General features: G+C 50.7%; 1 protein-coding gene across 1 annotated transcript in view; it reads left to right on the top strand.

Moving 5' to 3' along the window:
- Positions 1–480: 480 nt before the first annotated feature.
- Positions 481–26421, top strand: part of RIMKLB (ribosomal modification protein rimK like family member B) — a 78044-nt gene continuing 52103 nt past the window's right edge. The window contains exons 1-3 of the mRNA XM_054163794.1: positions 481–1043; positions 2101–2614; positions 16378–16586. Coding sequence (XP_054019769.1) covers positions 16412–16586 — 175 coding nt within the window. The 5' untranslated portion in view covers positions 481–1043; positions 2101–2614; positions 16378–16411. The remainder of the gene's footprint in view (positions 1044–2100; positions 2615–16377; positions 16587–26421) is intronic.

Raw genomic sequence — 26421 nt, 5'->3', positions numbered from 1 at the left:
GGTGCCTGCTCCCCGTGAGCAGGCAGCCAGGGGCAGCCGGTGGGGGGGCAGGCGCCTGCAAAGCTCGACATTGCGGTGGGGGGCAGCCAGGCGGCAGAGCCCCACGACTCCGGTGTAAGCCTCTCTCGCCTGAGCCCCGGGCCGAGGTCTGTCATGGCGGGGGAGGGCAGCTTGGCCAAATTCGTGGCGGGGGCAGGGGCAGGGGCAGGCAGGAGGTCCCGGCCGTTAGGGGCTGCCTCGGCCTACGCGTGGTTGCTGATACCCAGCGTCGTAACGCCGAGGGCCCGCTGAGGCCCCCCGGCAGCCGTTCGGCTCGGCCCGACCTCCCCTCTCCCCCTGCAGCCGGGCGCCCCGCCTCGCCCCCCCCTCCCCCAGCCGGTGCCAGCCCCGCTCGGCCGTTCGCGCCGTCGCCGTTTCAGTCAGGCGGCGGGAGCGAGCGCGGGAGGAGACGGCAGAGCTGTGGCTGGAGCTTGGGCCACAGGGGGCGGGGGTCTCGGTGCAGGGAACAGCCGCTTTCCTAGCTCCAGCCGCGGGAGGAGGGACGCCGAGGAACGGGAGAGGGGGGCTGGGGGGGCGAGCCGAGCTGAGCGTCGGGTGGTGTTGCTCGCTCCCCTGTAGGACTGCGCCGCCGAGCTACCGCCGCTGGCGGGGAGGAAGGGGCGAGTCTCCCTGGAGCCTGCTTCGCCTGGCGGCTTCCCTTCCACAGGCCCGGTGCCGGAGCGGGGAAGGGGCGGAGAGGGGCAGCGCGCCGCGGCGGCGCCCACCCTCGCGGGTCCCCTCAGGCTTGGGCTTGGCGGTGCCCGGGGCTGGTGAGATGTTGGGCTGAGCGGCTGCGAGCCCAGGGGTGGGGTTCGCCGTGCCCGAGGGGTGTGTGGTGTGTGTGCGTGTCGGGGTGTGGGTGTTGAGACCGTCCCCTCAACCGTTCCGCCCCGCTGTGCCCATGGTGGTTGTGCATCCCTGGAGCGAGGAGCGGGGCCACAGCGCTCCGAGCTGCCGGCGCTTTGCCGCCGCGCCCGCAGGGGCCAGGCAACCGAGACGCCCAGGTGGGTGGCAGCTGCGGCCGCTCGTCGTGCGCGGTAGGGTCGGGGAAAGTGGTGGTGGCGGTGGAGGGGCCTCCGCGCCAGCCTCTGGCGGGCGGGCGGCTGGCTGGCTGGTGGCTGCGCTCCCGCCTCGCCCAGCCGTGCGGTGCTGCGTGTTGGTGGTGGGGGGTTGCTTCCCGCCTTGCACACATACACAGCAGGGCTTGCACGTCGCCGTCCTGTGTCCGAGCAGCTGCTGGAGCGGGCTGATAAACAGCTCCCGGGCGCCTGAATGTGGAAATCTGCGCTTCTTTAGGGGCAGTTTTTCACATGTTGTGTGTGCCTGCGGTTTGAGCCAGAACATCTCTACAACTGGGTTTCCTCCCCTCTTTTGTTTTCTGATGTTTAAAGAGCTAAATTTCACATGTGCGACTTAGCTGCCTAGGAGCTAACGGGGGGCTTCGTTTCCCGAGTGTGCGACTGTTCATCTTTTCATTAACTCGCCTAATTTAAGGAAGCATTCTCTAAACATGTAACTGTAGTATTTTTTCTAGGTTTTTTGTTTTGGTGGGGTTTTTTTGGGCACCGTTTATAAATGTCTGTTTATTTTCTGTGGCAGTGTGTAGCAATCGATGTTTCTGACCTGAAACATACTCTTTTTCCCGCCCCCCCCCCCCCAGTCTTGTAATTTCGAATGCTAGATGTTATCCTGGGAGAGGGGTTTAAAGACACAAATAAATAGGAACAGTTTTCCTGGCTTTTGAAACTTCCTTTATACGTTCACGTGTAGACACAGAATTATCTTTCCTTGTTCAGGAAAGGAACAGTCTGCTTAACCTTCTGGGTTCTTTTTTTCCCCTCTGGGTTTGTGCAGGAATAGATTTCTGTAAATCATTCAGAGTTGCCCATTTCCCCTAATTGTGTGCATACCATCTTTTGGCATTGCTCATTCTTACATGGTACCTCTCCTCCTGTTGGGGTTCAGTTCCTCTCTGTTAGGTATCTTCATGTGGGGTTTTTAATGTCTAAGAGGGATATTTATTTTTGGTTTTGTTGTTTGTTTTTTTTCTTCCTTCCCTAGGTGTTGCTGACTTCAGAGTCATTTAAGGGTTTATCTTTGAGGACACAGAGACACGAGGATTGAGTCTGTTTTCCCAGCAAACGACAGTTCTTCACCAGTACTCTTTCCTCCTTCTCCCATCCCTACTCCGCCTCAGTAAGGGAGGACAATTGACACTTTGGGAATTTTTTTAACAGTTGTCTACTCCCCCTTTCCCCCCACAGTCCCTGTGGCATCTGCTAGACATTACCCGTTGTAGGACCAGGATAACATCATCATCATCATCATCATCCTCACCCTCCGGTAGTACCCTTCCATCCCTTGGAGTGCAGTGTAAGGAGGCAATCCAGAAGAATTCATTGCCACCTTTTTTTTCTGGTTAATAAGAGAACCCAGAAAAAAGGGGTACCTACCAAGACACGTCAGCTCATTCAGGCAGCCAGAACTGAAGCAGCACTTGGCACGCTGAAGGAAGCCCCATCTTTGGTGATTTTTTTTTCGTCTCCCACTCCCTCCTTCCTCACCCAAATTTCTGGTAAGTCTCTTCAGCCCATTCATTCATCGTCCCTTCCCCCACCGCTGGCGCTGGGAGAGGCCATGCACAGAGACAGAGCCATGGGGTGGGGGAAGGGAGGAGGGAAAAGCTGGCTCTGTACATAGGGGTCAGGGAGGAGGGTGGGTGGGGATTGTTGTGCCACATTGCTGGGGAACTTGGGCAGAGGTGGAGGAACCTCTCTCATCGGAAAAACGGCTGATGTGGGAGGAAATGCATGCTTTATTTGCACGGGCGTACGTGCACACAAAGTGAAGGAGGATGAAAAAGATTAGAGCCTGTTGGGGGAAAAAAATGCCGAAGACCCAAGTCGAAGGGTAGCTGATGCTGATCCGTATGGGGCTAGTGTTTTAGAGACGGGAAAGACTGGATTAATTCACTGGAGATCAAGAACTAGGGTGTGTGAATGAGGAATGTTGTCACCTACTTGAAAGCCTGTGCGTAGAGGAGGAGAGACCAGGGTGTGGATATCTGCCTTTAGAGGCAGTTGTGCCTGGAAGTACTGCTGCTAGCATCTTTAACATTGTTTCCTGTAAAGGTGGGGACAAGCAGATGAAAGCTATCGCAGGTAGTGCAGCTGCCCAGTCAGGGCTGGGGTGGTACTAGGAAGGAATGGGAACGATTAATATATTCCTGTATCCTTTGACTGTTGCAGCCTACAAATCTCACAGGGGGAAAGTGGTTAATGCCGTGATACACTTTGCAAGAAGGTGTGCTTGGGGTTCGGCTGATTGCAGTGACTTCAATTCTACAGTGTGTGTGTGGAGGGCAGATAATAATGCATCAGCATTGGGCAGATTGTGCTGCAGCTTTGCATGATGTTATATAAAATGCACACTCTTCAATTAAAAAAAGAAGAAGTGTTCTTTCCAAAGATTCTCTGGCATGAGAGCCTTAGGAAAGCTGAGCTCTGGTAGGTAAGAGAGGAAATATTCTTGAGGTTGTCCTTAAGCATGACCATGAAGCAGCAGTGTCAGGAATGACTTGATTGAGCTTGGATTTTTTTTTTTGGGGGGGGTGGGGTGGTGGTAAAGCCATTTTAACAAGTGGTTCAAGATGCTGGTTTTTTACCTCTGTATGTACCCCTCTGGGCCATACTCGCCATGCATCTGTGTTCTCACCATGCTTTCTTTAGATGGTCATCATTGTGGTGGTGTCTTTGCATGGAAAAAAATAATGAGCTGTGCTTTGTACCCAAAACAGAGGAGAACTGTTTCCAACCCAGTCCTCCCTGTGATAGAAAGTTGTGTTTCTGGAATGTTTCAAGGGCTGCTCTCATTAAATGGTGACTGAGACTTCCATGGTGGTGTGTGATGCCTCATATAGTGGGTCATGTGTCAAAGGACCCTCGGTTGGCTGTTTAGCCAGTGTGCCAGTGAGAATTGATTTCAGAGTTCAGATCTGCCTTGAGGTATCCTAAAAGAGAAAACTTAAGGGAATCTGCCAACTGTTCCTAGGTTTTCAGAGTCTTGAGGTGTGGCCTCCTCAATAGCATTCTGGAAGCTGCTGTAGTGGTAGAGACAACTGCTTTGTGGGAAGTGCATGCTCTGTTCCAGCCCTTACCTGATTTGTGATAAAAAGGAAAGCAAAAGACCTTTTCCAGCTTGGATAACACTGTTCTGGAAAGAAGTGTGAAGGGGTCTGCATTAATGATAAATGCAGAGGTGCAGTGTTGTTTGTAGTGAGGTGAGTGCTGGAAGCTGCTTTTCACTCCTTCTCCATTTCCCATGGCAGGCATGGCTGTCGGCCTCTTTGCTCTTTCCTTCTTGCTTCCCTGAGATTTTCATAACCATTATCTGAGCTCTAGGTATTAAACATGCCTAGAGGTGTGCTAAAACTAGGATTAGGTTTTACCTGTCAATTAACAACTGAAATCCTTGGAACTGGGTTAGCTGAGGAAGTGCTGTAACGGTGGCCAAGAGACTGAGCCAGGAGAGTTCTGGGAGGGGGTGACGCTAATAATTGTTCCAATAATTTTTTTCCCAGATCACACTTTGGTCAGTGTGATCACAGGATCACAAGCTGAGCAGTTGAAATGGCTAGATCAACACTGATTCCTAATGCTGCAAAACAGCTGGGATTCCACTCATCCCATAGGGATGAAACAACCTAACCTTTCTGACTGACGAAGGCATTGAGGAGTTGCTTTCTGAACAGAAAGGATGCAGGAGGATCTTTCTGCATGCTGTGTGTCTTTTCTGTTACACATTTATCAATAATACATTAAGGAATTAGCATCTCCTAATAATGGATTTCTTGTTTCAGCACAGGGGAATATGCATCATGATGTAAAAGAAAAAGAGGCTAAGTCCATTTTTCTCTTGCTTTTTGGGGGTGGAAGACAGGACAAGAAGTAAACGGAGATGAATCTCCCATTCCCTTCCTTTAAGGGAAGGAAGACCACTTCTCTGGGTGGTCCTCAGAGAAGATTTTCAGATCTCTCCATGCAGGTGATCAAATTGGCCAAATTCCCTGTTACACCAGTAATAGAGGGTCATGCATGTTGGAAAGCAGGAAAGTAGCACAGTGAAGGCTTTTGTTACAATCATAGCATAGCTTGAGTTGTAAGGGACCCTAAAGATCATCTAGTTCGAACCCACCTGCCATGTGCAGGACACCTTCCACTAGATGAGGTTGCTCAGAGCCTCATCCAGCCTTGTCTTAAACTCTTCCAATGATGAGGCATCCACAATTTCCCTGGGCAACCCATTCCAGTGTCTCACCACCCTTACAGTAAAGAACTCCTTCCTAATGTCCAGTCTAAGTCTACTCTGCTCTAGTTTAAAACCTTTGCCCCTTGCCCTATCACCATATGCCCTTATAGAAAGTCTCTCTCCAGCTTTCCTGTAGGCACTCTTCTGGCACTGAAAGGCTACTATATAAGGTCTTTCCAGAGTGTTCTCTTCTTCAGGCTGAACAACCCCAACTCTCTCAGCCTGTCTTCATAGGAGAGGAGCTCTAGCCCTCTGATCATCTTTGTGGCCCTTCTCTCTGCCTGCTCCAGCAGGTACATGTCCTTCCTGTGTTGAGGACTCCAGAGCTGGACACAGTACTCTAGATGGGCTCTCATCAGAGCAGAGCAGGGGGGCAGAATCACTTCTCCTGACCTGCTGGCCACACTTCTTGTGACGCAGCCCAGGATATGGTTTGCCATGGTGGCTGCAAGTATGCATTGCTGGCTCACATCCAGCTTCTCATCCACCCTTTTCCCCAGGGCCGCAGGGCTGCTCTTGATCTCACCATCCCCCAGCCTCTGTGTTGATATTGAGGATTTTCCTATCCAGGTGCAAGACCTTGCACTTTGCCTTGTTGAACCTAAAGCTAAAGGTGTATTCTAAATTCAAGGAATCCAGTAGGGAATTTGATTGCTTGTGATGGGGAGGGGAGGAATGCTGTGTGAATACCAGAATACAGCCTAACTGAAGCAGTGCAGGGCTGCCACAGCTCAATGTTGAGGTGAGCATTTGTAGAATCACAGAATTGTTTGGGTTGGAAGGGACTTCTAGAAGTCATCTTGTCCAACACCTATGCAGTGAGCAGGGACATCTTCAACTAGATCAGGTTGCTCAGAGCACCATTGCTAAGAATCCGTTCCATGCATTGTCTTTCTGAAGCAGATGAAGCAGTGTCTGCTTGTCTGGCATGAGGCACAGTTAGATTTTTATCACTTTGAAGCCATTGGTTTTACCTCTCCCAGTCTGTTTTATGTTGTTTTTCCTTTCATTTCATAAATCTATTAAATAGTTATTTAAAGGATGCTGTGACATTGACCACAGCAGTGAAACCAGTGTTCTAACTGGTTGCCTTGAAGACATTTAAACATCTGCTCTTTCCATTATATACACTAAACTTTGCAATAGGTAGTCTCCTGGATTGGGAAGTATTCCCTGCACACCCAGCAGTGGCTGAGGCTGTGATGTTTTACATCACAGTTGAGTTGGTTTTCAGGGAATAATTCTGGAAATCACCTCCATCTCTGGAAAGAGGATGGAACAGCTTGTTCTGGGTGTCATCTCCAAGCATGTGGAGGGAAAAAAGGTTATCAGAAGTCGTTCAAAATGGATTCACCAAGAGGTCATGCCTGACTAGTCTGGAGGCCTCCTATGAGGGCATGACTAGATGGGTAGATGAGAATGAGAGCAATGCACTTGGCTGAGGCTTTCAACCCTGCCTCCCATGGCATTCTCAAGGGCAAGCTTAGGGAGTGTGGGTTAGATGGAGAGTGGGGTGGATTGAAAACTGGCACAGAGTCTAGTTGGGAGTCTGTAACAAGTGGTGTCTCCCAAGGGTCCGGTCTGGGTTCAGTCCTGGTCAGTATATTGAACAGCCTGAGTGGAGGGACAGTGTACTCTCAGCAGCTTTGCTGATGAGTCAAAACTGGGAGGGGTGGCTGCCACACCAGAAGGCTGTACTGCCATCCAGTGTGACCTGGGCAGCCTGGAGAGTTGGACAGAGAGTAACCTTACGAAGGTCTAAAAGGGCAAGTGTAGGCTTCTGCACCTAGGCAGGACTGACCCCATGTATCCATACAAGTTGGGGCTGACCTGCTGGAAGGCAGCCCTCTGGAAAAAGACCTCTGAGTCCTGGTGGACAGCAGGATGACCATGCAATGTGCCCTTGTGGCCAAGCAGGCCAATGGTGTCCTGGGATGCATTAAGAATAAAGTGAGGCCAGCAGGTTGAGGGAGGTTTTTTAATCTGCTTTGCCCTGGTGAGGCCTCACCTGAAGTACTGTGTCCAGTTCTTCCCTCCCCAGTTCGAGGATAGGGAGCGGCTTGAGAGGGTACAGCAAAGGGCTACCAGGATGATTTAGGGGACTGGAGCATCCAGAGAAGGGCAACAAGGCTGGTGAGAGGCCTTGAGCACAAGCCCTATGAGGAGAGGCTGAGGGAGCTGGGATTGTTTAGCCTGGAGAAGAGGAGGCTCAGGGGAGACCTCATTGCTCTCTACAACTACCTGAAAGGTGATTGTAGCCAGGAAGGGGTTGGTCTCTTCTCTTTAGCAACCAGCACCAGAACAAGAGGACACAGTCTCAAGCTGTGCCAGGGGAGGTTTAGGCTGGAGGTGAGGAGAAAGTTCTTTCCAGAGAGAGTCATTCATCATTGGGATGTGCTGCCCAGGGAGGTGGTGGAGTCCCCATCCCTGGAGGTGTTCAAGAGGGGATTGGATGTGGCACTTGGTGCCATGGTCTAGTCATGAGGTCTGTGGTGACAGGTTGGACTTGATGATCTTTGAGGTCTCTTCCAGCCTTGGTGATACTGTGATTTCTATCAAGAAAGGCGAAGGGACTTGGGTCTTTTTAGCCTAGAGAAGCTTGAGAGGGGATTTTACCAGTGCTTATCAGTACTTAAAGGGTGGGTGTCAGGAGGGTGGGGACAGTCTGTTTTCAGTGGTGCCCAGCGACGTGACAAGACGTAACGGGAGCAGTCTAGAACATAGGGAGTTCCATCTACATGTGAGGAGAAACTTCTTTATGTTGAGAGTAGTGCAGCACTGGAACAGGCTTGCCCAGAGAGATGGTAGGGTCTCAAGGGGCATTCAAAGGCTGCCTGGATGCCATCCTATCCAGTCTGCTCTAGATGACCCTCCTCTGGTGGGGGAGTTGGAGCAGATGATCTCTGGAGGTCCCTTCCAACACTTGTCATTCTCTGATTCTGTGGTATCTTAGCCATGCTCTTGTGCCTCTGACTGCAAGGCAAGTTTTCCTCCTGCCTAGCATTTTCTTGAGAATGTGAGAGGGATTGTAAGGGGTTTGGGCTAATAGGGTAAATTGCAGGGTTTGTGTCCCTAAGACTTCTTACACAATCAAAATAGAGGTTAGAAGGAGAGGCTGGAACTGTTAAGTAGATTCTCATTTTAGAAGCAGAATGTTAGTGTGAAAGAGATGTTGATCCACATGGAAAAAGAATGTGGTATTGGGTTGGAGGTCAAGGAACCACTGGTTAGGATTACTAGTTTCATAATCTTTACCTCCAGACTTGAGGTTGTTGCCTGCCTGCCTCAGGATGAGATGTGAGCCTTTATATCTACTTATAAAACTGAGATCCTCTGGAAGAAAGGAGACACAGTATTGGGAGGGAGATGACTTCTTACACTCAAGGCATTTTTGTGTGCTTGCTGGTTTAATGTGTTAATTGACATATCTGGATGGCTCTTCATGATAGAATGGAATAGACTCAACCAGGTTGGAAAAGACCTTTGAGATCATCGAGTCCAACCTATCACCCAGCACCATCTAATCAACTAAACCATGGCACCAAGTGCCTCATCCAGGCTCTTCCTAAACACCTCCAGGAATGGTGACTCCACCACCTCCCTGGGCAGCACATTCCAATGGCCAATCTCTCTTGCTGGGAAGAACTTCTTCCTAACATCCAGCCTGAACCTCCCCTGGTGCAGCCTGACACTGTGTCCCCTTGTTCTGATGCTGGGTGCCTGGGAGAAAAGACCAACCCCTAGATGGCTACAACCTCCCTTCAGGGAGTTGTAGAGAGCAATAAAGTCTCCTCTGAGCCTCCTTCAGGCTAAGCAACCCCAGCTCCCTCAGCCTCTCCTCACAGGGCTGTGCTCAAGGCCTCTCCCCAGCCTTGTTGTCCTTCTCTGGACACCTTCAAGTCTCTCAATGTCCTTCTTAAACTGAGGGGCCCAGAACTGGACACAGGACTCAAGGTGTGGCCTAACCAGTGCTGAGTACAGGGCACAATGACTTCCCTGCTCCCTCCCTGCCACACTGTTCCTGATACAGGCCAGGATGCCATTGGCCTTCTTGGCCAGCTGGGCACACTGCTGGCTCATGTTGAACCTGCTATCAACCAGTACCCCCAGGTCCCTTTCTTCCTGGCTGCTCTCCAGCCATTCTGATCCCAGTCTGTAGCACTGCATGAGGTTGTTGTGGCCAATGTGTAGAACCTGGCACTTAGATGTAGAAGAGGCTCAGGGGAGACCTTATTGGTCTCTACAGCTACCTGAAGGGTGGCTGTGGCCAGGAAGGGGTTGGTCTCTTCTCCCAGGCTACCAGCACCAGAACAAGAGGACACAGTCTCAAGCTGCACTGGGGGAAGTTTGGGCTGGATGTTGGGAGGAAGTTCTTCACAGAGAGAGTTGTTGGCCATTGGGATGTGCTGCCCAGGGAGGTGGTGGAGTCACCATCCCTGGAGGTGTTCAAGAGGGGATTGGATGTGGCACTTGGGGCCATGGTCTAGTCGTGAGGTCTGTGGTGACAGCTTGGACTCGATGATCTTTGAGGTCTCTTCCAACCTTAGTGATTCTATGATTCTATGATTCTGTGTGTTCAGTCTCATGCCCTTGGACTCTGCCCATCTGCCCACCCTGTCTTCTTGAAGAAGAAAAAAGGGGTTCTTTGAGATACCAGAAGGTTCTTTACATTTTCTTACACCCATTTTCCTGCAGTGAGCAAATAGTCCTTTTCCTGCTTTGCCTTGAGCATCTTGACTGCTGTCAAGGGCTGATCTGCATGCTACCATGGCCTTTCTCTAGCTTATTTCAACCTGCTCTGGTCTAGTTCTCTCCCCCTCCCCCTCTTTCCCTCCCCCTCCCCCTCTTTCCCTCCCCCTCCCCCTCTTTCCCTCCCCCTCCCCCTCTTTCCCTCCCCCTCCCCCTCTTTCCCTCCCCCTCCCCCTCTTTCCCTCCCCCCCCCCCCCCTCCCCCCCCCCCCCCTCCCCCCCCCCTCTTTCCCTCCCCTCTTTCCCTCCCCCTCCTTCCCTCCCCCTCTTTCCCTCCCCCCTCTTTCCCTCCCCCTCCCCTCTTTCCCTCCCCCTCCCCTCTTCCCTCCCCCTCCCCCTCTTCCCTCCCCCTCCCCCTCCTCCTCCCCCTCCCCCTCTTCCCTCCCCCTCTTTCCCTCCCCCTCTTCCCTCCCCCTCTTTCCCTCCCCCTCTTTCCCTCCCCCTCTCTTCCCTCCCCCTCTTTCCCTCCCCCTCTCCCCCCCCCCTCCCTTCCCCCCCTCTCCCTCCCCCTCTTTCCCTCCCCCTCTTTCCCTCCCCCCTCTTTCCCTCCCCCTCTTTCCCTCCCCCCTCTTTCCCTCCCCCTCTTTCCCTCCCCCCTCTTTCCCTCCCCCTCTTTCCCTCCCCCCCTCCCTCCCCCTCTTTCCCTCCCCCTCTTTCCCTCCCCCTCTTTCCCTCCCCTCTTTCCCTCCCCCTCTTTCCCTCCCCCTTTCCCCTCCCCCTCTTTCTCTCCCCTTCTCTCCCTCCCCCCTCTTTCCCTCCCCCCTCTCCCTCCCCCCTCTTTCCCTCCCCCCTCTTTCCCTCCCCCCTCTTTCCCTCCCCCCTCTCCCTCCCCCTCTTTCCCTCCCCCCTCCTTCCCCCCCCCCCGTTCCCCCCCCCTCTTTCCCTCCCCCTCTTTCCCTCCCCCCTCTTTCCCTCCCCCCTCTCCCTCCCCCTCTCTCCCCCCTTCTCCCTCCCCCCTCTTTCCCGCCCCCCTCTTTCCCGCCCCCTCTTTCCCTCGCCCGCTGCCCTCCCCCTCTTTCCCTCCCCCTCTTTCCCTCCCCCTCTTTCCCTCCCCCTCTTTCCCTCCCCCTCTTTCCCCCTCCCTCCCTCCCTCCCTCCCTCTTTCCCCCTCTCTCCCTCCCTCCCTCCCTCTTTCCCTCCTCCCTCCCTCCCTCCCCCTCCCCCTCCCTTTCCCCCTCCCACTCCCTCTCCCCCCTCCTTCCCCCCCTCCCTTTCCCCCTCTCCCTCCCTCCCTCCCTCCCTTTCCCCCTCTCCCTCCCTCCCTCCCTCCCTTTCCCCCTCTCCCTCCCTCCCTCCCTCCCTTTCCCCCTCTCCCTCCCTCCCTCCCTTTCCCCCTCTCCCTCCCTCCCTTTCCCCCTCTCCCTCCCTCCCTTTCCCCCTCTCCCTCCCTCCCTTTCCCCCTCTCCCTCCCTCCCTTTCCCCCTCTCCCTCCCTCCCTTTCCCCCTCTCCCTCCCTCCCTTTCCCCCTCTCCCTCCCTCCCTTTCCCCCTCTCCCTCCCTCCCTTTCCCCCTCTCCCTCCCTCCCTTTCCCCCTCTCCCTCCCTCCCTTTCCCCCTCTCCCTCCCTCCCTCCCTCCCTCCCTCCCTTTCCCCCTCTCCCTCCCTTCTCTCCCTTTCCCCCTCTCCTCCCTCCCTCTCCCCCTCTCCCTCCCTCCCTCCCTCTCCCCCTCTCCCTCCCTCCCTCCCTCTCCCCCTCTCCCTCCCTCCCTCCCTCCCTTTCCCCCTCTCCCTCCCCTCCCTCCCTTTCCCCCTCTCCCTCCCTCCCTCCCTTCCCCCCTCCCTCCCTCCCTTCCCCCCTCCCTCCCTTCCTCCCTTTCCCCCTCTCCCTCCCTCCCTTCCCCCCTCCCTCCCTCCCTCCCTTCCCCCTCCCTCCCTCCCTCCCTCCCTTCCCCCCTCCCTCCCTCCCTCCCTTCCCCCCTCCCTCCCTCCCTCCCCCCCTCCCTCCCTCCCTTCCCCCCTCCCTCCCTCCCGTCCCCCCTCTCCCTCCCTCCCTCCCTCCCTTCCCCCCTCCCTTCCTCCCTCCCTTTTCTCCCCTCCCTCCCTCCTCTTCCCCCCTCCCTCCCTCCTCTTCCCCCCTCCCTCCCTCCCTCCCTCCTCTTCCCCCCTCCCTCCCTCCCTCCCTTCCCCCCTCCCTCCCTCCCTCCCTTTCCCCCCTCCCTCCCTCCCTCCCTTTCCCCCCTCCCTCCCTCCCTCCCTTCCCCCCTCCCTCCCTCCCTTCCCCCCTCCCTCCCTCCCTCCCTTTCCCCCTCCCTCCCTCCCTCCCTTTCCCCCTCCCTCCCTCCCTCCCTTTCCCCCTCTCCCTCCCTCCCTCCCTCCCTCCCTTTCCCTCTCTTCCTCCCTCCCTCCCTCCCTCCCTTCCTTTCTCCCTCTCCCTCCCTCCCTCTCTCTCTGATGAACTCCAGTCCTTGGCTTTATTACTGCTCATTTACCAAAGCAGTGGGGACAACCTTGCAGCCTTTGCTTATTGTCCTTACTGTTCTCTGTGCCAGGAACCAAGATGGCCCTTTAAAAAAATTACCTTCTTGTTAAGAGAAAGCTGCACTAGCAGGAAAAACCCTGGCTTTAATTAATCACTATAGTTTAAAAAATCAGCTTGTTCTTACTGTTGCAGCAAAGGAGTCCTTTTGTCCCAGGGCCTGCTGCAGAAACTAAAATGCTTTGTACTAGTAAATGGAAGGAGTTGTATACCTGTGGGTTTTTAACACCTCTGTTTTCTGCTGACAGCTGTCATTAGGACCACCAGGCAAAACTCTCTCTCAGCTTCATTTTGTCTGGATCTCCTGTAAGCTGTAGTGGTGAAAGTACTGAGTTCTTCTATCTCTTTATGTTAATAGGCAAATGTAAAATGTGTCACAGAAAGGAGCTCTTGCTTTCCTCCAGAATGCTTTTTCCCTGCACCATGCTGCTGCTTGATTTTCTTTGGAGGCTAAAGGATTAGTCCTCTAATTCTTCTGCAGCATCTGAAGTATTTCAGTACATAGTCAAAATGCCACAGAATCACACAGAATGGTAGTGGTTGGAGGGGACCTCTGAAGATCATCTACTCCAACTTCCCCTTGCTAGAGCATCATTACCTAGAGTCAATCATGCAGGAGCACATCCAGACAGGTTTGGAATGCCCCCAGAGGCAGAGACTCCACAACCATCCTGGGCAGCCTGGTCCAGTGGTCTGTGACCATCAAAGGGATGAATTTTTTCCTTCTGTTTAGGTAGAACCTCATGTATTCTAGTTTGTGTCCATTGTCCCTTGTCCTGTCACTAGAGTTCCCCTGAGAAGAGTCTGGCTCTGTCCTCCTGACAGTCACTCTTTAGATATTGCACTCTTTAGATATTGCACTTCATCTGCACTTCCCCAGGCCTCTGAGTCTTTCCTTCTAAGGGACATGCTGCAGTCCCCTCAGCATTTTAGTACCTCATTGATGGACTCTCTCCACTAGTTCCTTGTCCTTCTTGAACTGAGGAGGCCAAAATTGGACTCAGTATTGCAGATGAAGCCTCACCAGAGTGGAGTACAGTAGGAGATCCTCAGTCAACCTGCTGGCCACACTTTTGTGACTGCACTCCATGATGCCATTGGCCATCTTGGCAGTGACAGCACATTGTTGGCTCATGGTCGTCCTGCTGTCTGCTAGGACTCCCACATCTGCATTCAAAGCAAAAGCAGCAGTGCCTTCACCTTATCACAGACTATTAGGGGCTGGAAGGCACCTCTGGAGATCATGGAGTCAAACACCATCCTGGCCTGCATCAGGAACAGTGTGGCCAGCAGGAGCAGGGAGGTCATTCTGCCCCTGTACACTGCACTGGTTAGGCTGCACCTCGAATCCTGTGTCCAGTTCTGGGCCCCTCAGTTTAGGAAGGAGGTTGACCTGCTGGAAGGTGTCCAGAGAAGGGCAACAGAGTTGGTGAGGGGCTTGGAACACAGCCCTGTGAGGAGAGGCTGAGGGAGCTGGGGTTGCTTAGCCTGGAGAAGAGGAGGCTCAGGGGTGACCTTATTGCTCTCTACAACTCCCTGAAGGGAGGTTGTAGCCAGCTGGGGGTTTGTCTCTTCTCTCTAGCAAGCAGCACCAGAACAAGAAGACACAGTCTCAAGCTGTGCCAGGGGAGGTTTAGGCTGGAGGTTAGGAAGAAGTTCTATACAGAGGGAGTGATTGCCCATTGGAATGTGCTGCCCAGGGAGGTGGTGGAGTCACCATCACTGGAGGTGTTCAGGAGGAGACTTGATAGGGTGCTTGGTGCCATGGGTTAGTTGATTAGGTGGTGTTGGATGATAGGTTGGACACGATCTTGAAGGTCTCTTCCAACCTGGTCTGGTCTATTCTATTCTATTCTATCCCTGCCAAAGCAGGATCACCCAGGGCAGGCCGCACAGGAATGCATCCAGGCAGGTTTTGAAAGCCTTCAAAGAAGGAGACTCCACAACCTCTCTGGGCAGCCTGTTGCTACGCTCTATCACCCTCACCATAAGGAAGTGTCTCCTGTTGAGACTGTGGAACCTCCTGCCTTGTAGCTTGCTATGGGGATTTCCAACACCATCTGAATTCTTAATTTGGACTGTTTTGTCAGGTTTTGTGCAGAGTTCATGGGTGCTGTTTATGGATGAAAGTGGTTGTTTCAAAAGAAATACATCAGCACTGAGAGAAGAAAGGGCCAGTACTGAGGTTCAGACTGATTTTGCTTCCTCTTGCATGTCTTAATGTTTGATATTAACATTCTGTTCCATTGTTTTAGTGTGTTCTGGAGAATTCTAAATGCACTACCCAGTAGATGTGAGGTACTTGTAAGAGCAAAGCAGTCTGGAAATACTTGTGTGAAAAGTGCCATTTTAATTTATTTCTTCCTTTCTTCTGGACTGCTTTTTAAACATAAAGAAATTAGCACTCTCATTTTCCATATATGGTGGAAAGGGATACATCAAGTCTCCCCTTAGCAGTACCTAGGAGAGATGCTGAGTCAGTTTAAGAAGGACATTGAAACTCTTGAGTGTGTCTGGAGACGGGCAACGAGGCTGGGGAGGGGTCTGGAGCACAGCCCTGTAAGGAGAGGCTGAGGGAGCTGGGGTTGCTTAGCCTGGAGAAGAGGAGGCTCAGGGGAGACCTTATTGCTCTCTACAACTACCTGAAGGGAGGTTGTAGCCAGGCAGAGGTTGGTCTCTTCTCCCAGGCACCCAGCACCAGAACAAGAGGACACAATCTCAAGCTGTGCCAGGGGAAGTTTAGGCTGGAGGTGAGGAGAAAGTTCTTCACAGAGAGAGTTGTTAGCCATTGGGATGTGCTGCCCAGGGAGGTGGTGGAGTCACCATCCTTGGAGGTGTTCAAGAGGGGATTGGATGTGGCAGTCGGTGCCATGGTCTAGTCATGAGGTGTTGGTTGACAGGTTGGACTTGATGATCTTTGAGGTGTCTTCCAGCCTTGGTGATACTGTGAAATTGTAAGGAATTAGCCCAATTGTGATGTTGAAATTCTGGCCTTCAGGCATGGCCATTTAGAATATCTTTATTCCTTGCCATGCCTCTCTTGGTACTGTTAGGAAAGGGACATGCTGCTACCAGTACAAGAAGTTATGTCAGGTGTGTACATCTTATGGATGAAAGTAGGCAGAGGACCAAGATCTGCTTTTCAGCCTTTGCCTCTTGTTTTATGTGAATTGATTTGTTTCTGCCATTACTTGCTGTGCCAATTAAGAAGGACATTGAGACACTTGAATGTGTCCAGAGAAGGACAACAAGGCTGGGGAGAGGCCTTGAGCACAGCCCTGTGAGGAGAGGCTGAGGGAGCTGGGGTTGCTTAGCCTGGAGAAGAGAAGGATCAGGGGTGACCTCATTGCCCTCTACAACTACCTGAAAGGTGGTTGTAGACAGGGAGGGGTTGGTCTCTTCTCTTTAGCAACCAGCACCAGAACAAGGGGACACAGTCTCAAGCTGTGCCAGGGGAGGTTTAGACTCGAGGTGAGGAGAAAGTTCTTCACCGAGCGAGTCGTTCGTCATTGGGATGTGCTGCCCAGGGAGGTGGTGGAGTCACCGTCCCTGGAGGTGTTCAAGGGGAGATTGGACGTGGCACTTGGTGCCATGGTCTAGTTGTGAGGTCTGTGGTGACAGGTTGGACTTGATGATCCTTGGGGTCTCTTCCAACCTTAGTTATACTGTGAGACTGTAATTAGGCCACATTTGACCACTTGGTGGCTGAAAGTTGCACTCCATTGGAAAAGACTGACTTTTGCAGAGGGGGCATGGGGAACATGGGGATGGGAGCCTGTGTACTCTAACAGAGTCTCATCTCCTCCAGCATCTAGACACTCCATTGAAAGGAAGCCTTGAAGATGTGCAGTTCAGTTGCTCCCCGGCTGTGGTTCTTAACAGACCGTCGCATCAGAGAGGATTACCCTCAGCAGGAGATCCTGAGGGCGCTGAAGGCCAAGTGCTGCGAGGAGGAGCTGGATTTCCGGGCCCTGCTGATGGACGAAGTGGTGCTGACCATCGAGGATGGAAACCTTGGTGAGGATGAGCTGTGGCTGCCAATGTGCTGGAGGGGTGGCTTGGATAAAGGTTATAAAAAGGAGCATCTGTACTCCTTAGTAATGAATCTCATGTGTGACATCTGAATCATGCTGATCTGTGTGGTGCCATGAGACCTGGCAGTTCTTGTGAGAGCCAAATGTGATTGTTAACTTTGCTGATTTGCATTAGAAGGGTTTTTGCCTCTCCTCTCTGGAATGGAGAGGAGGATTGCTTTAGTTTTTTGATTCCAGGACTAGAGGATCTCTGAATGAAGAAGAAACTGCTGAGTTCCACTGTAGCATAGGTTCTTGAAGTTCATGGGGCACATTGTAGAGCTTTGGGGGGGCTTTTATACTTTTTTTCCCCCTTCTGTTTCTGTTCTGACTTCAAGATAGTTTCTTTCAAATGAGTTTGCTAAAAGGAGTTTTCAATGGACAGTACAAATTGTTCCACTGTAGCATAGGTTCTTGAAGTTCATGGGGCACATTGTAGAGCTTGGGGGGGGGCTTTCATATTTTTTCCCCCCCTTCTGTTTCTGTTCTGACTTCAAGATAGTTTCATTCAAATGAGTTTGCTAAAAGGAGTTTTCAATGGACAGTACAAATTGTTCCACTGTAGCATAGGTTCTTGAAGTTCATGGGGCACATTGTAGAGCTTTGGGGGGGCTTTCTTTTTATTTATTCCCTTCTGTTTCTGTTCTGACTTCAAGATAGTTTCATTCAAATGTGTTTGCTAAAAGGAGTTTTCAATGGACAGCACAAATTGTCTTCAAGCTACAGGTAGTAATGTGCCATAGTTGAAGCATGCTGCTGTGCAAATGTGTGGTGACACATACTGCTGCAAAAGGATGGAGCTGAAGAGCAGAGTTCATGCAGCAGAACAGCTTGGCCTATTACTACCACTTAGACTGGTGTAAACTAGATTGTAAGATTCCTGCTTTCTTATTTTTTTTTTCCTGTGGTGATCAAAAAGGGAAATGCAAGACATGAAAATATGTTGGAAATGCTAAGTCAAAGGATTCTGTAGACAGTGAACTTATGGGAGACAATACCACAAGTGTCAAGCTGTGTGACACCTGCTATTATAGCATTGTTTTCAACTTTTACTTTGGGTTTCATAAAGGAACAAAGTGGCTGCCATGTTGTTTTGGACCTTTACCTCTTCCATTTCTTTTCCCCATATATCAGTCAGAAAAAAAGTAAATCACTGGAGATCCAGGAGAGGACAAAAATCTCTGAAGATGGTTTGGGACTAGTTCTCTGTGGGAAGAAAGGCTGATTATCATCACATACCTTGTTCCCTACTGGGGAATCTGCAGAGGAGGGAAATCTTACAACTCAGAACTTGTAACTTGATGCACCATGAATCATAGAATAGAGTCACAGAACCACAGAATCATTTTGGTTTGAAAAGAACTTTAAGATCATTGAGTCCAACCATTGTCTAACTCTTCTGATGCTAAACCATGAAACTCACAAACACATCTCTGCCTCTTTGAAAAGAGCATTCAACCACCTCCCTGGGGAGACTTTGAAGTGAGGAAGTTTCTTCTCATATCAAACCTAAACCTCCCATGGTGCAACCTGAGGCCATTTTCTCTCATCTTAATTTGTTTACCCAACCTTAGTCTTTCTTCCCTATCTTTCCTTGCTTCCAACTTTCCAATCTTCCAACTGTCCTGATTCCTCCCTGTTTATTTCCAGTGCTCTCTAACACAGTATGAGAAAAAAACCCAAAGGCAAAGATCACAACTCTGTTACTGGTTCAGACCAAATCAAAAAGGAAGGGCAGGTGGCATGAAACAGAATCACATTTTGCAAGGTTAAAGACTTCACTAAATCATGACCCTGATATTTCAGACTGCAGATCCACACAGGAAACCCAAATGCCTAACCCAGCACACAGGCTGGTTAAGAACTCATGACTGTGTTCAGCCACTTAGGCTGACCATTTAAGAATCACAGAACCCTCTTGGGTTGGAAAAGACCTTGAAGATGATAACCCAACCATTCCCTAGCTCTACCAAGGCTGGTGCTGAACAGTGTCTTTGAAACACCTCTGGGATGGGGACTTAACCACCTCCCTGGGCAGCCTCTTCCAGTGTTTGAGAACCCTTTCAGGGAAGAAGTTTCTTCCAGCAGCCAACCTAAACCTCCCCTGGTGCAACTTGAGGCCACTTCTCTTGTTCATCACTTGTTACTAGAAAGAAGAGACCAAATCCCACCTCACCACAACCTTGTTCCAGGGAATTGTAGACAAGCAGAATGTCTGCCCTCAGCCTCCTTTTCTCCAAATCAAACAAGCCCAGTTCCCTGAGCTGCTCCTCACAGACCTGTTCCCCAGATGTTTCACAAGCTTCACTGCCCTTCTTTGGTCCCTCTTTAGCACCATAGTGTCTGTCTTGTAGTGAGGATCCCAAACCTGACCCTGGTACTCAAGGTGTGTTCTTGGCCATGCTGAGTCCAGCAGGATGATCACTTCCCTTGTCCTGCTGGACATGCTGTTCCTGACACAGGGAAGGATGTTGGTTAAGATGCTGGTGGCTTCCTTGTCCCCCTGAGCATGTGCTGAGTTGTATTCAGCCAGCTGTCAGTGAGGACTCACAGGTCTTCTTTCTTTGCTGGGCAGCTTTCCAGCCACTCTGCCCCAAGCCTGGAGTTGGTTGTAAGCAAAGTGTAGGATCTGACCCTTGGTTTTGTTGAGTCTGTAGAGTTGGTGTTGATCCAGCAATCTAGCCCTGGCAGGTTCCTCTGTAACTCTCAATCAAGCTTAAAACAAATGGATGGAAAACAAAGATTGTTGTAATTCCTGGATTACTGAATGTTTGGTAACTGATTTCTAAGTCTGAAGTGTCTCTGATTTTTATCCAAGACCTGAAATTCTGGTGGATGCCTTCAAATCAAGGCAACTTCTCTTCAGAAAGCCTGAGCACCTTGTTGCTGCAAGTGTGGTGTCCTTTGGACAGTGTTCTGTGGAGGCAGCCACGCTGGGCTGCAGCTGCAGCTTCTAAGATGTGTAACTAGTCCCTCAGGATTGCAGTCTTGGGTTTAGTTTTTGGTGGTGGACTGGACAGATGGGCAAAGTCCAACAGGATGGCATTCAACCAGTCCAAGTGCCAGGTGCTGCACTTTGGCCACAACAACCCCATGCAGAGCTACAGGCTGGGGTCAGAGTGGCTGAGAGCTGCCAGGAAGTAAGGGACCTGGGGGTACTGGTTGAGAGTAGGCTCAACATGAGCCAGCAGTGTGCCCAGGTGGCCAAGAAGGCCAATGGCAGCCTGGCCTGCATCAGGAATAGTGTGGCCAGCAGGAGCAGGGAAGTCATTGTGCCCCTGGACTCTGCATTGGTTAGGCCACACCTTGAGTCCTGTGTCCAGTTCTGGGCCCCTCAGTTTAAGAAGGACATCGAGACACTTGAAGGTGTCCAGAGAAGGGCAACAAGGAGGCTGAGGGAGCTGGGGTTGCTTAGCCTGGAGAAGAGTAGGCTCAGGGGAGACCTCATTGCTCTCTACAACTACTTGAAGGAAGGTTGTAGCCAGGTGGGGGTTGGTCTCTTCTCTCTAGCAACCAGCACCAGAACAAGAGGACACAGTCTCAAGCTGCACCAGGGGAAGTTTAGGCTGGAGGTGAGGAGAAAGTTCTTCTTCCCAGAGAGAGTCATTCACCATTGGAATGTGCTGCCCAGGGAGGTGGTGGAGTCACCATCCCTGGAGGTGTTCAAGAGGGGATTGGATGTGGCACTTGGTGCCATGGTCTAGTCATGAGGTCTGTGGTGATAGGTTGGACTTGATGATCTTTGAGTTCTCTTCCACCCTTAGCGATTCTGTGATACTGTGATGCTTTCTTTTTTTCCTGTGCTTTGCCTGCTTATGAGGAATTCAATACAGCAAGCATGAATTGTGGGCCTTTTCTGCTGCCTTCCATTTCACATCTCCTAATGTTGCATCCCTTACATGAAGAAAAGCTAAAAGATAAAGTGTGCATGCTGGAAAAGCAGTGCTGAGGAATATGTAGCAGAAGCATGAGAAAAATTAAGGGAATTGCTGAAATGCCCCAGAGGAAATTCATTTCATACAAAGTGTTCATTCAAAGCTGTGTAAATCACTGGCATTGTGAAAAGGAAGGAGGGAAACCTGCTGAAAGGTTGCAGGTGGAAAAGTCCTTTTAAGTAACCTGGACCAGCTTAATTGTGATTAGTAATTTATCTTCTTTGTTTGGAGGGGAAGAAGTGAGATTTTTCTTTTACCAAACAGTTGTGTCTCTTGGAGAGAGAGGAACAATCTTCCCTCTTACTTTTCCACTTTTCATCTTCAGAGTGCCTGCCCACATGTTTTGCTACTGGTTTCTTGTGGAGGATACAAGTGAGTTTTGTTTCATTTGCCCTTGTTGAAGCCCTCACTTGGCCTAGAAAAGGCCTTCTGGAGCAAAATGCAAGAGCTGATGCATTCTGTGCCCTGTTTGTTATCTACTCTTGTGTGAAGGGTCTAGATTGAGTAAAATGTTGTACAATGTAGAGGAGTTGATCAAGACAATGTATCTTCAGTGGATCTGCAGAGCTGTTGGTTTCAGTCCTGCCACTCTTTCAGTTGAAAGCTTGTCTTACATTCTGATGGAAGAGGTGGTACTGGAGGAAGTAATAGGTTTTCACATCCACTTGTAAATAGAGTGATTTTCTGTTCTTTGTAATCTGGACAGTATCTTAAGTGCATTGTTAAAAGCATGTTCACTTACAAAGTCAAGTTGGAAACTGGAGGATGTGCTTTGCAAGTGTGTTATTCCTGTAGGAAACACAGCCCCTGACACCTTCTGGGCTTAGACTGCAGGAGCTTGGCTGTACATTTCAGACACCAAACATTCAGAGCAGGACAGTTACTTGTCTTGAAGGTAGAGTGGAAAAGACACTCTAAAGTTAGGAGAATTGAGCAGAATGGAGGGGTGTGGACATGTTGATGCAGATCCCATTGAAGCCTAGAGACAAAGACAGATGTGGAAAACTTCTCTGATGCTGAGACTCCTACACAATGGTAAGATTTGCCTTTCCCTGATGTGACCAGAGGAAGAGGTGGGGTTATTGTAGTCATTGGGCACACCAGTAATGCCAGGCTTGTGGCATTACTCAGCTGCACATCAGGGCTGGATTCCTGGACAAGCTAACAGTGTAGCCATACCAGTTGGTTCCTTTTCCTCTTGAGCTGAAGCTTGGACTAGTTTAGCACCTCAAGCATCTGCAGAGTCCCAGTGTTACTGAACACATGATGAACCTGCAGGCAGCTCAGGATCAGTTTAGGTGTTTCACACCACATGAGCCCAGAGGTGGTTGTAAATGCAAGGCAGGAGATGGAGGAGTGAAGTTTTTCCTTTAGAGATAAGAAAGAAATTTGTGAACTGATTGATGCTTCATCTGCTTCTGAAATAGTTTGCAACAAATAGGTTTGGAAAATAGCTGTAGTTTATGCCTTAAGTAAATGCCTCCTTACCATGCTGTGTGCCTTTTCCCATTGCACTCTGCCAGCAGTACTCTGTAGAGTGGGGAAAAGCTGAGCAAGCAGAAGAGAGGTCTGGTTGCATAAACCAGGGTTTTTTCACTTGAGCTACAATTGCTGAAATAGTGATGGACATAGGCATGGACAACCCTGATGAGATTCAAGAAGACCAAGTGCTGGGGCCTGCACTTGGGTTGCAACTAGCCCCATGTAAGGCTGCAGGCTTGGAGCAGAGTGGCTGGAAAGCTGCCCAGCAGAGAAATACCTGGGGATATTGATAAACAGCTGGCTGAACATGGGCCAGCAGTGAGTCCAGGTGGAGAAGAAGGCTACCAGCATCCTGGTCTGCATTATAAGTAGTGTGCCGAGCAGGGACAGGGAAGTGATCATCCCCCTGGACACAGCACTAGTGAGGGCACACCTTGAGTACCAGGGTCAGGTTTGGGATCCTCACTACAAGACAGACACTATGGTGCTAAAGAGGGACCAAAGAAGGGCAGTGAAGCTTGTGAAACATCTGGGGAACAGGTCTGTGAGGAGCAGCTAAGGGAACTGGGGTGGTTTGATTTGGAGAAAAGGAGGCTGAGGGCAGACATTCTGCTTGTCTACAATTCCCTGGAACAAGGTTGTGGTGAGGTGGGATTTGGTCTCTTCTTTCTAGTAACAAGTGATGAACAAGAGAAGTGGCCTCAAGTTGCACCAGGGGAGGTTTAGGTTGGCTACTGGAAGAAACTTCTTCCCTGAAAGGGTTCTCAAACACTGGAAGAGGCTGCCCAGGGAGGTGGTTAAGTCCCCATCCCAGAGGTGTTTCAAAGACACTGTTCAGCACCAGCCTTGGTAGAGCTAGGGAATGGTTGGGTTATCATCTTCAAGGTCTTTTCCAACCCAAGAGGGTTCTGTGATTCTTAAATGGTCAGCCTAAGTGGCTGAACACAGTCATGAGTTCTTAACCAGCCTGTGTGCTGGGTTAGGCATTTGGGTTTCCTGTGTGGATCTGCAGTCTGAAATCTCAGGGTCATGATTTAGTGAAGTCTTTAACCTTGCAAAATGTGATTCTGTTTCATGCCACCTGCCCTTCCTTTTTGATTTGGTCTGAACCAGTAACAGAGTTGTGATCTTTGCCTTTGGGTTTTTTTCTCATACTGTGTTAGAGAGCACTGGAAATAAACAGGGAGGAATCAGGACAGTTGGAAGATTGGAAAGTTGGAAGCAAGGAAAGATAGGGAAGAAAGACTAAGGTTGGGTAAACAAATTAGGATGAGAGAAAATGGCCTCAGGTTGCACCATGGGAGGTTTAGGTTTGATATGAGAAGAAACTTCCTCACTTCAACCACTGGAAAAGTCTCCCCAGGGAGGTGGTTGAATGCTCTTTTCAAAGAGGCAGAGATGTGTTTGTGAGTTTCATGGTTTAGCATCAGAAGAGAAATCAGGACAGTTGGAAGATTGGAAAGTTGGAAGCAAGGAAAGATAGGGAAGAAAGGGTAAGTTTAGCCAAACATCACAGTGTTTTTTCATTGTCATGGTAAGAAAAGAACCAAATCACAAATGCTAGGGGTTGGAAGGGACCTCTGGAGATCATTCTGTCCAAAGCAGGCTGACCTGTGGTGGGTTGCACAGGAACACAGGTTTTAAAAGTCTCCAGAGAAGGAGACTTCACAAGCCCTGTGGGCAGCCTATTCCAGTACTCTCTCACCCTCACAGTACAGAAAGTTTGTCCTCAGGGTGAGGTGGAACTTCCTGTGTTCCAGTTTGTATCCATTGCCACTCATCCTATCAGTGGCACCTCCAGAAAGAGACCGTCTCTTTCTTCTGGGCACTCACCCTTAATGTATTCAATCTGCTCAGCTACCTCCTTAGCCTTCTCTTCTGCAGTCTAAACAGCCCCAAGGCTCTCAGCCGTTCCTCATAGGAGAGACATTCCATTCCCTTAATCAACTAGATCCATGATAGGAGAAGGCACATCTACCAAAGAGTTGCTGTATGGAAGTATTAAAGCTGTCAATATTTTTGAATCATTTAAAATCAACTAAAGAGCTATCTTCTGTCTTCTGTCCTCTTCCTCAGCACTGTTGCAGCAGTCCTCTTGATACTCTTCAGTCCAGCAGTGCACCTTGCTTCTAAGGGTGGTTTGCAGCAATGGCTCTGGGGGTGATGGAGCAGAGGCAAGTGGCCTTGGCAGGGTGCCTTGTTGAGCACTGCAGAGCTGGCCTGTTGCCCACTCCTAACAACATGCAGAGCAGCCATTGCTTCCTCTGCAGAGTTGGGAAATTGGTTTGTATCTCAGCAAGGAGAGCTGGAGAAGAAACTACACTGTGTGCAAAGAACTGGAAGGTGGTTGGCCATGAGGTGAATTTTATGTTGTTGAAAGTGCTGGGCTCAGAACCACTTGAAACCATTTCTGTTGTTCAGGCTGGTGTCAAACCTTATTGAGCTATAAACATTACTGATAGGCAGTTATGGGCTATGTAGAGAGGATTCTGGAATGGTAGATGTGTTTAGAGGTGGATGACTATGTGACCACCCCAGTATTAGATCACAGAGTTGTTTTGGTTGGAAAAGACCTCCTAAGACCATCAAATCCATTGGATGCCTCAGACAGACACATCTCTAGTAGAAAAACCAGCAATGCCAAAATTTGCTTTATTAGCATGGGAACACAGTGGCTAAGAGAACAAGAGGAAATGGCCTCAAATTGTGCCAGAGAGGTTTAGATTGGATATTAGGAAAAATTTCTTTCCAGTAGGGATGGTCAGGCATTGGAATAGGTTGCCCAGGGAGGTGGTGGAGTCACTGTCCCTGGAGGTGTTTCAAAAACCTTGGCAGATCTGGCACTTCAGGACATGGTTTGATGGCCATGGTGGTCTTAGGTTGACATCTGGACTTGATGATATTAGAGGTCTCTTTCAACCTTAATGATGCTATCATATTTTAATAGCAACAGCTGCCACATGGTGTAGGAAGAACTGTTTCTCAGTGCTGTGACACCAAACACAGCATATAGGAGAAAAGGAGTTTTGTTCTGTGGCCCTGGGTGTCCCTGAAGCTTTCTTCCTTTCTGTCTGGGATTTCTATTCATATGTGAATGATTGCCCCTGTTCACTCCAGCTGATGCTAAATATTGAAGGCTAACAGGGAGTGTGATCTTCTCAAAATCATTCTGTTTCTTCAGTCAGTGTCAGTATGTCCTAGCAGGGGTAGGTAGGTGCTCAGGCACAGTATCACAGTATCACCAAGGGTGGAAGAGACCTCAAAGATCATCAAGTCCAACCTGTCACCACAGACCTCATGTCTAGACCATGGCACCAAGTGCCACATCCAATCCCCTCTTGCACACCTCCAGGGATAGTGACTCCACCACCTCCCTGGGCAGCACATTCCAATGGTGAATGACTCTCTCAGTGAAGAACTTCTCCTCACCTCCAGCCTAAACTTCCCCTGGCACAGCTTGAGATTGTGTCCTCTTGTTCTGGTGCTGCTTGCTAGAGAGAAGAGACCAACCCCCACCTGGCTACAACCACCTTTCAGGTAGCTGTAGAGAGCAATGAGGTCTCCCCTGAGCCTCCTCCTTCTCCAGGCTAAGCAACCCCAGCTCCCTCAGCCTCTCCTCACAGGGCTTGTGCTCAAGGCCTCTCACCAGCCTTGTTGCCCTTCTCTGGACACCTTCAAGTGTCTCAATGTCCTTCTTAAATTGAGGGGACCAGAACTGGACACAGGACTCAAGGTGTGGCCTAACCAGTGCTGAGTACAGGGCACAATGACTTCCCTGGTCCTGCTGGCCACACTGTTCCTGATGCAGGCCAGGATGCCATTGGCCTTCTTGGCCACCTGGGCACACTGCTGGCTCATGTTCAGGCAGCTGTCAATCAGCACCCCGAGGTCCCTCTCTGTTTGGCAGCTCTCAGCCACTCTGACCCCAGCCTGTAGCTCTGCATGGGGTTGCTGTGGCCAAAGTGCAGCACCTGGCACTTGGACTTGTCCAAACACACCTGTGCCTGCTGCAGAGGTAGAGATGTTTCTCCATGGCAATATTTTATTATGGTCATTTCAGAGGCCTGTGCTGAGGACTGGAGTTTTGAATTTACATGTGTTCTCGAGCAGTCAACTAGAACAAGCATATTTGCAGGGCCCACAACCCTGACTGTACCTGCATCTCCCCATGGCAGAAAACCAGCTAGAAAGAATTACCATGGTTTGAATCGCCAGCAGTGTGCTCAGGTGGCCAAGAAGGCCAACAGCATCCTGGCCTGCATCAGGAACAGTGTGGCCAGCAGGAGCAGGGAAGTCATTGTGCCCCTGTACTCTGCATTGGTTAGGCCACACCTTGAGTCTTGTGTCCAGTTCTGGGCCCCT

This window comes from Dryobates pubescens, chromosome 8 (genome assembly GCF_014839835.1).
Source record: "Dryobates pubescens isolate bDryPub1 chromosome 8, bDryPub1.pri, whole genome shotgun sequence".
NCBI classification, from domain to species: domain Eukaryota; kingdom Metazoa; phylum Chordata; class Aves; order Piciformes; family Picidae; genus Dryobates; species Dryobates pubescens.
Note: the sequence above shows the minus strand (reverse complement) of the source record. Positions and strands in the feature narration are given on the sequence as shown.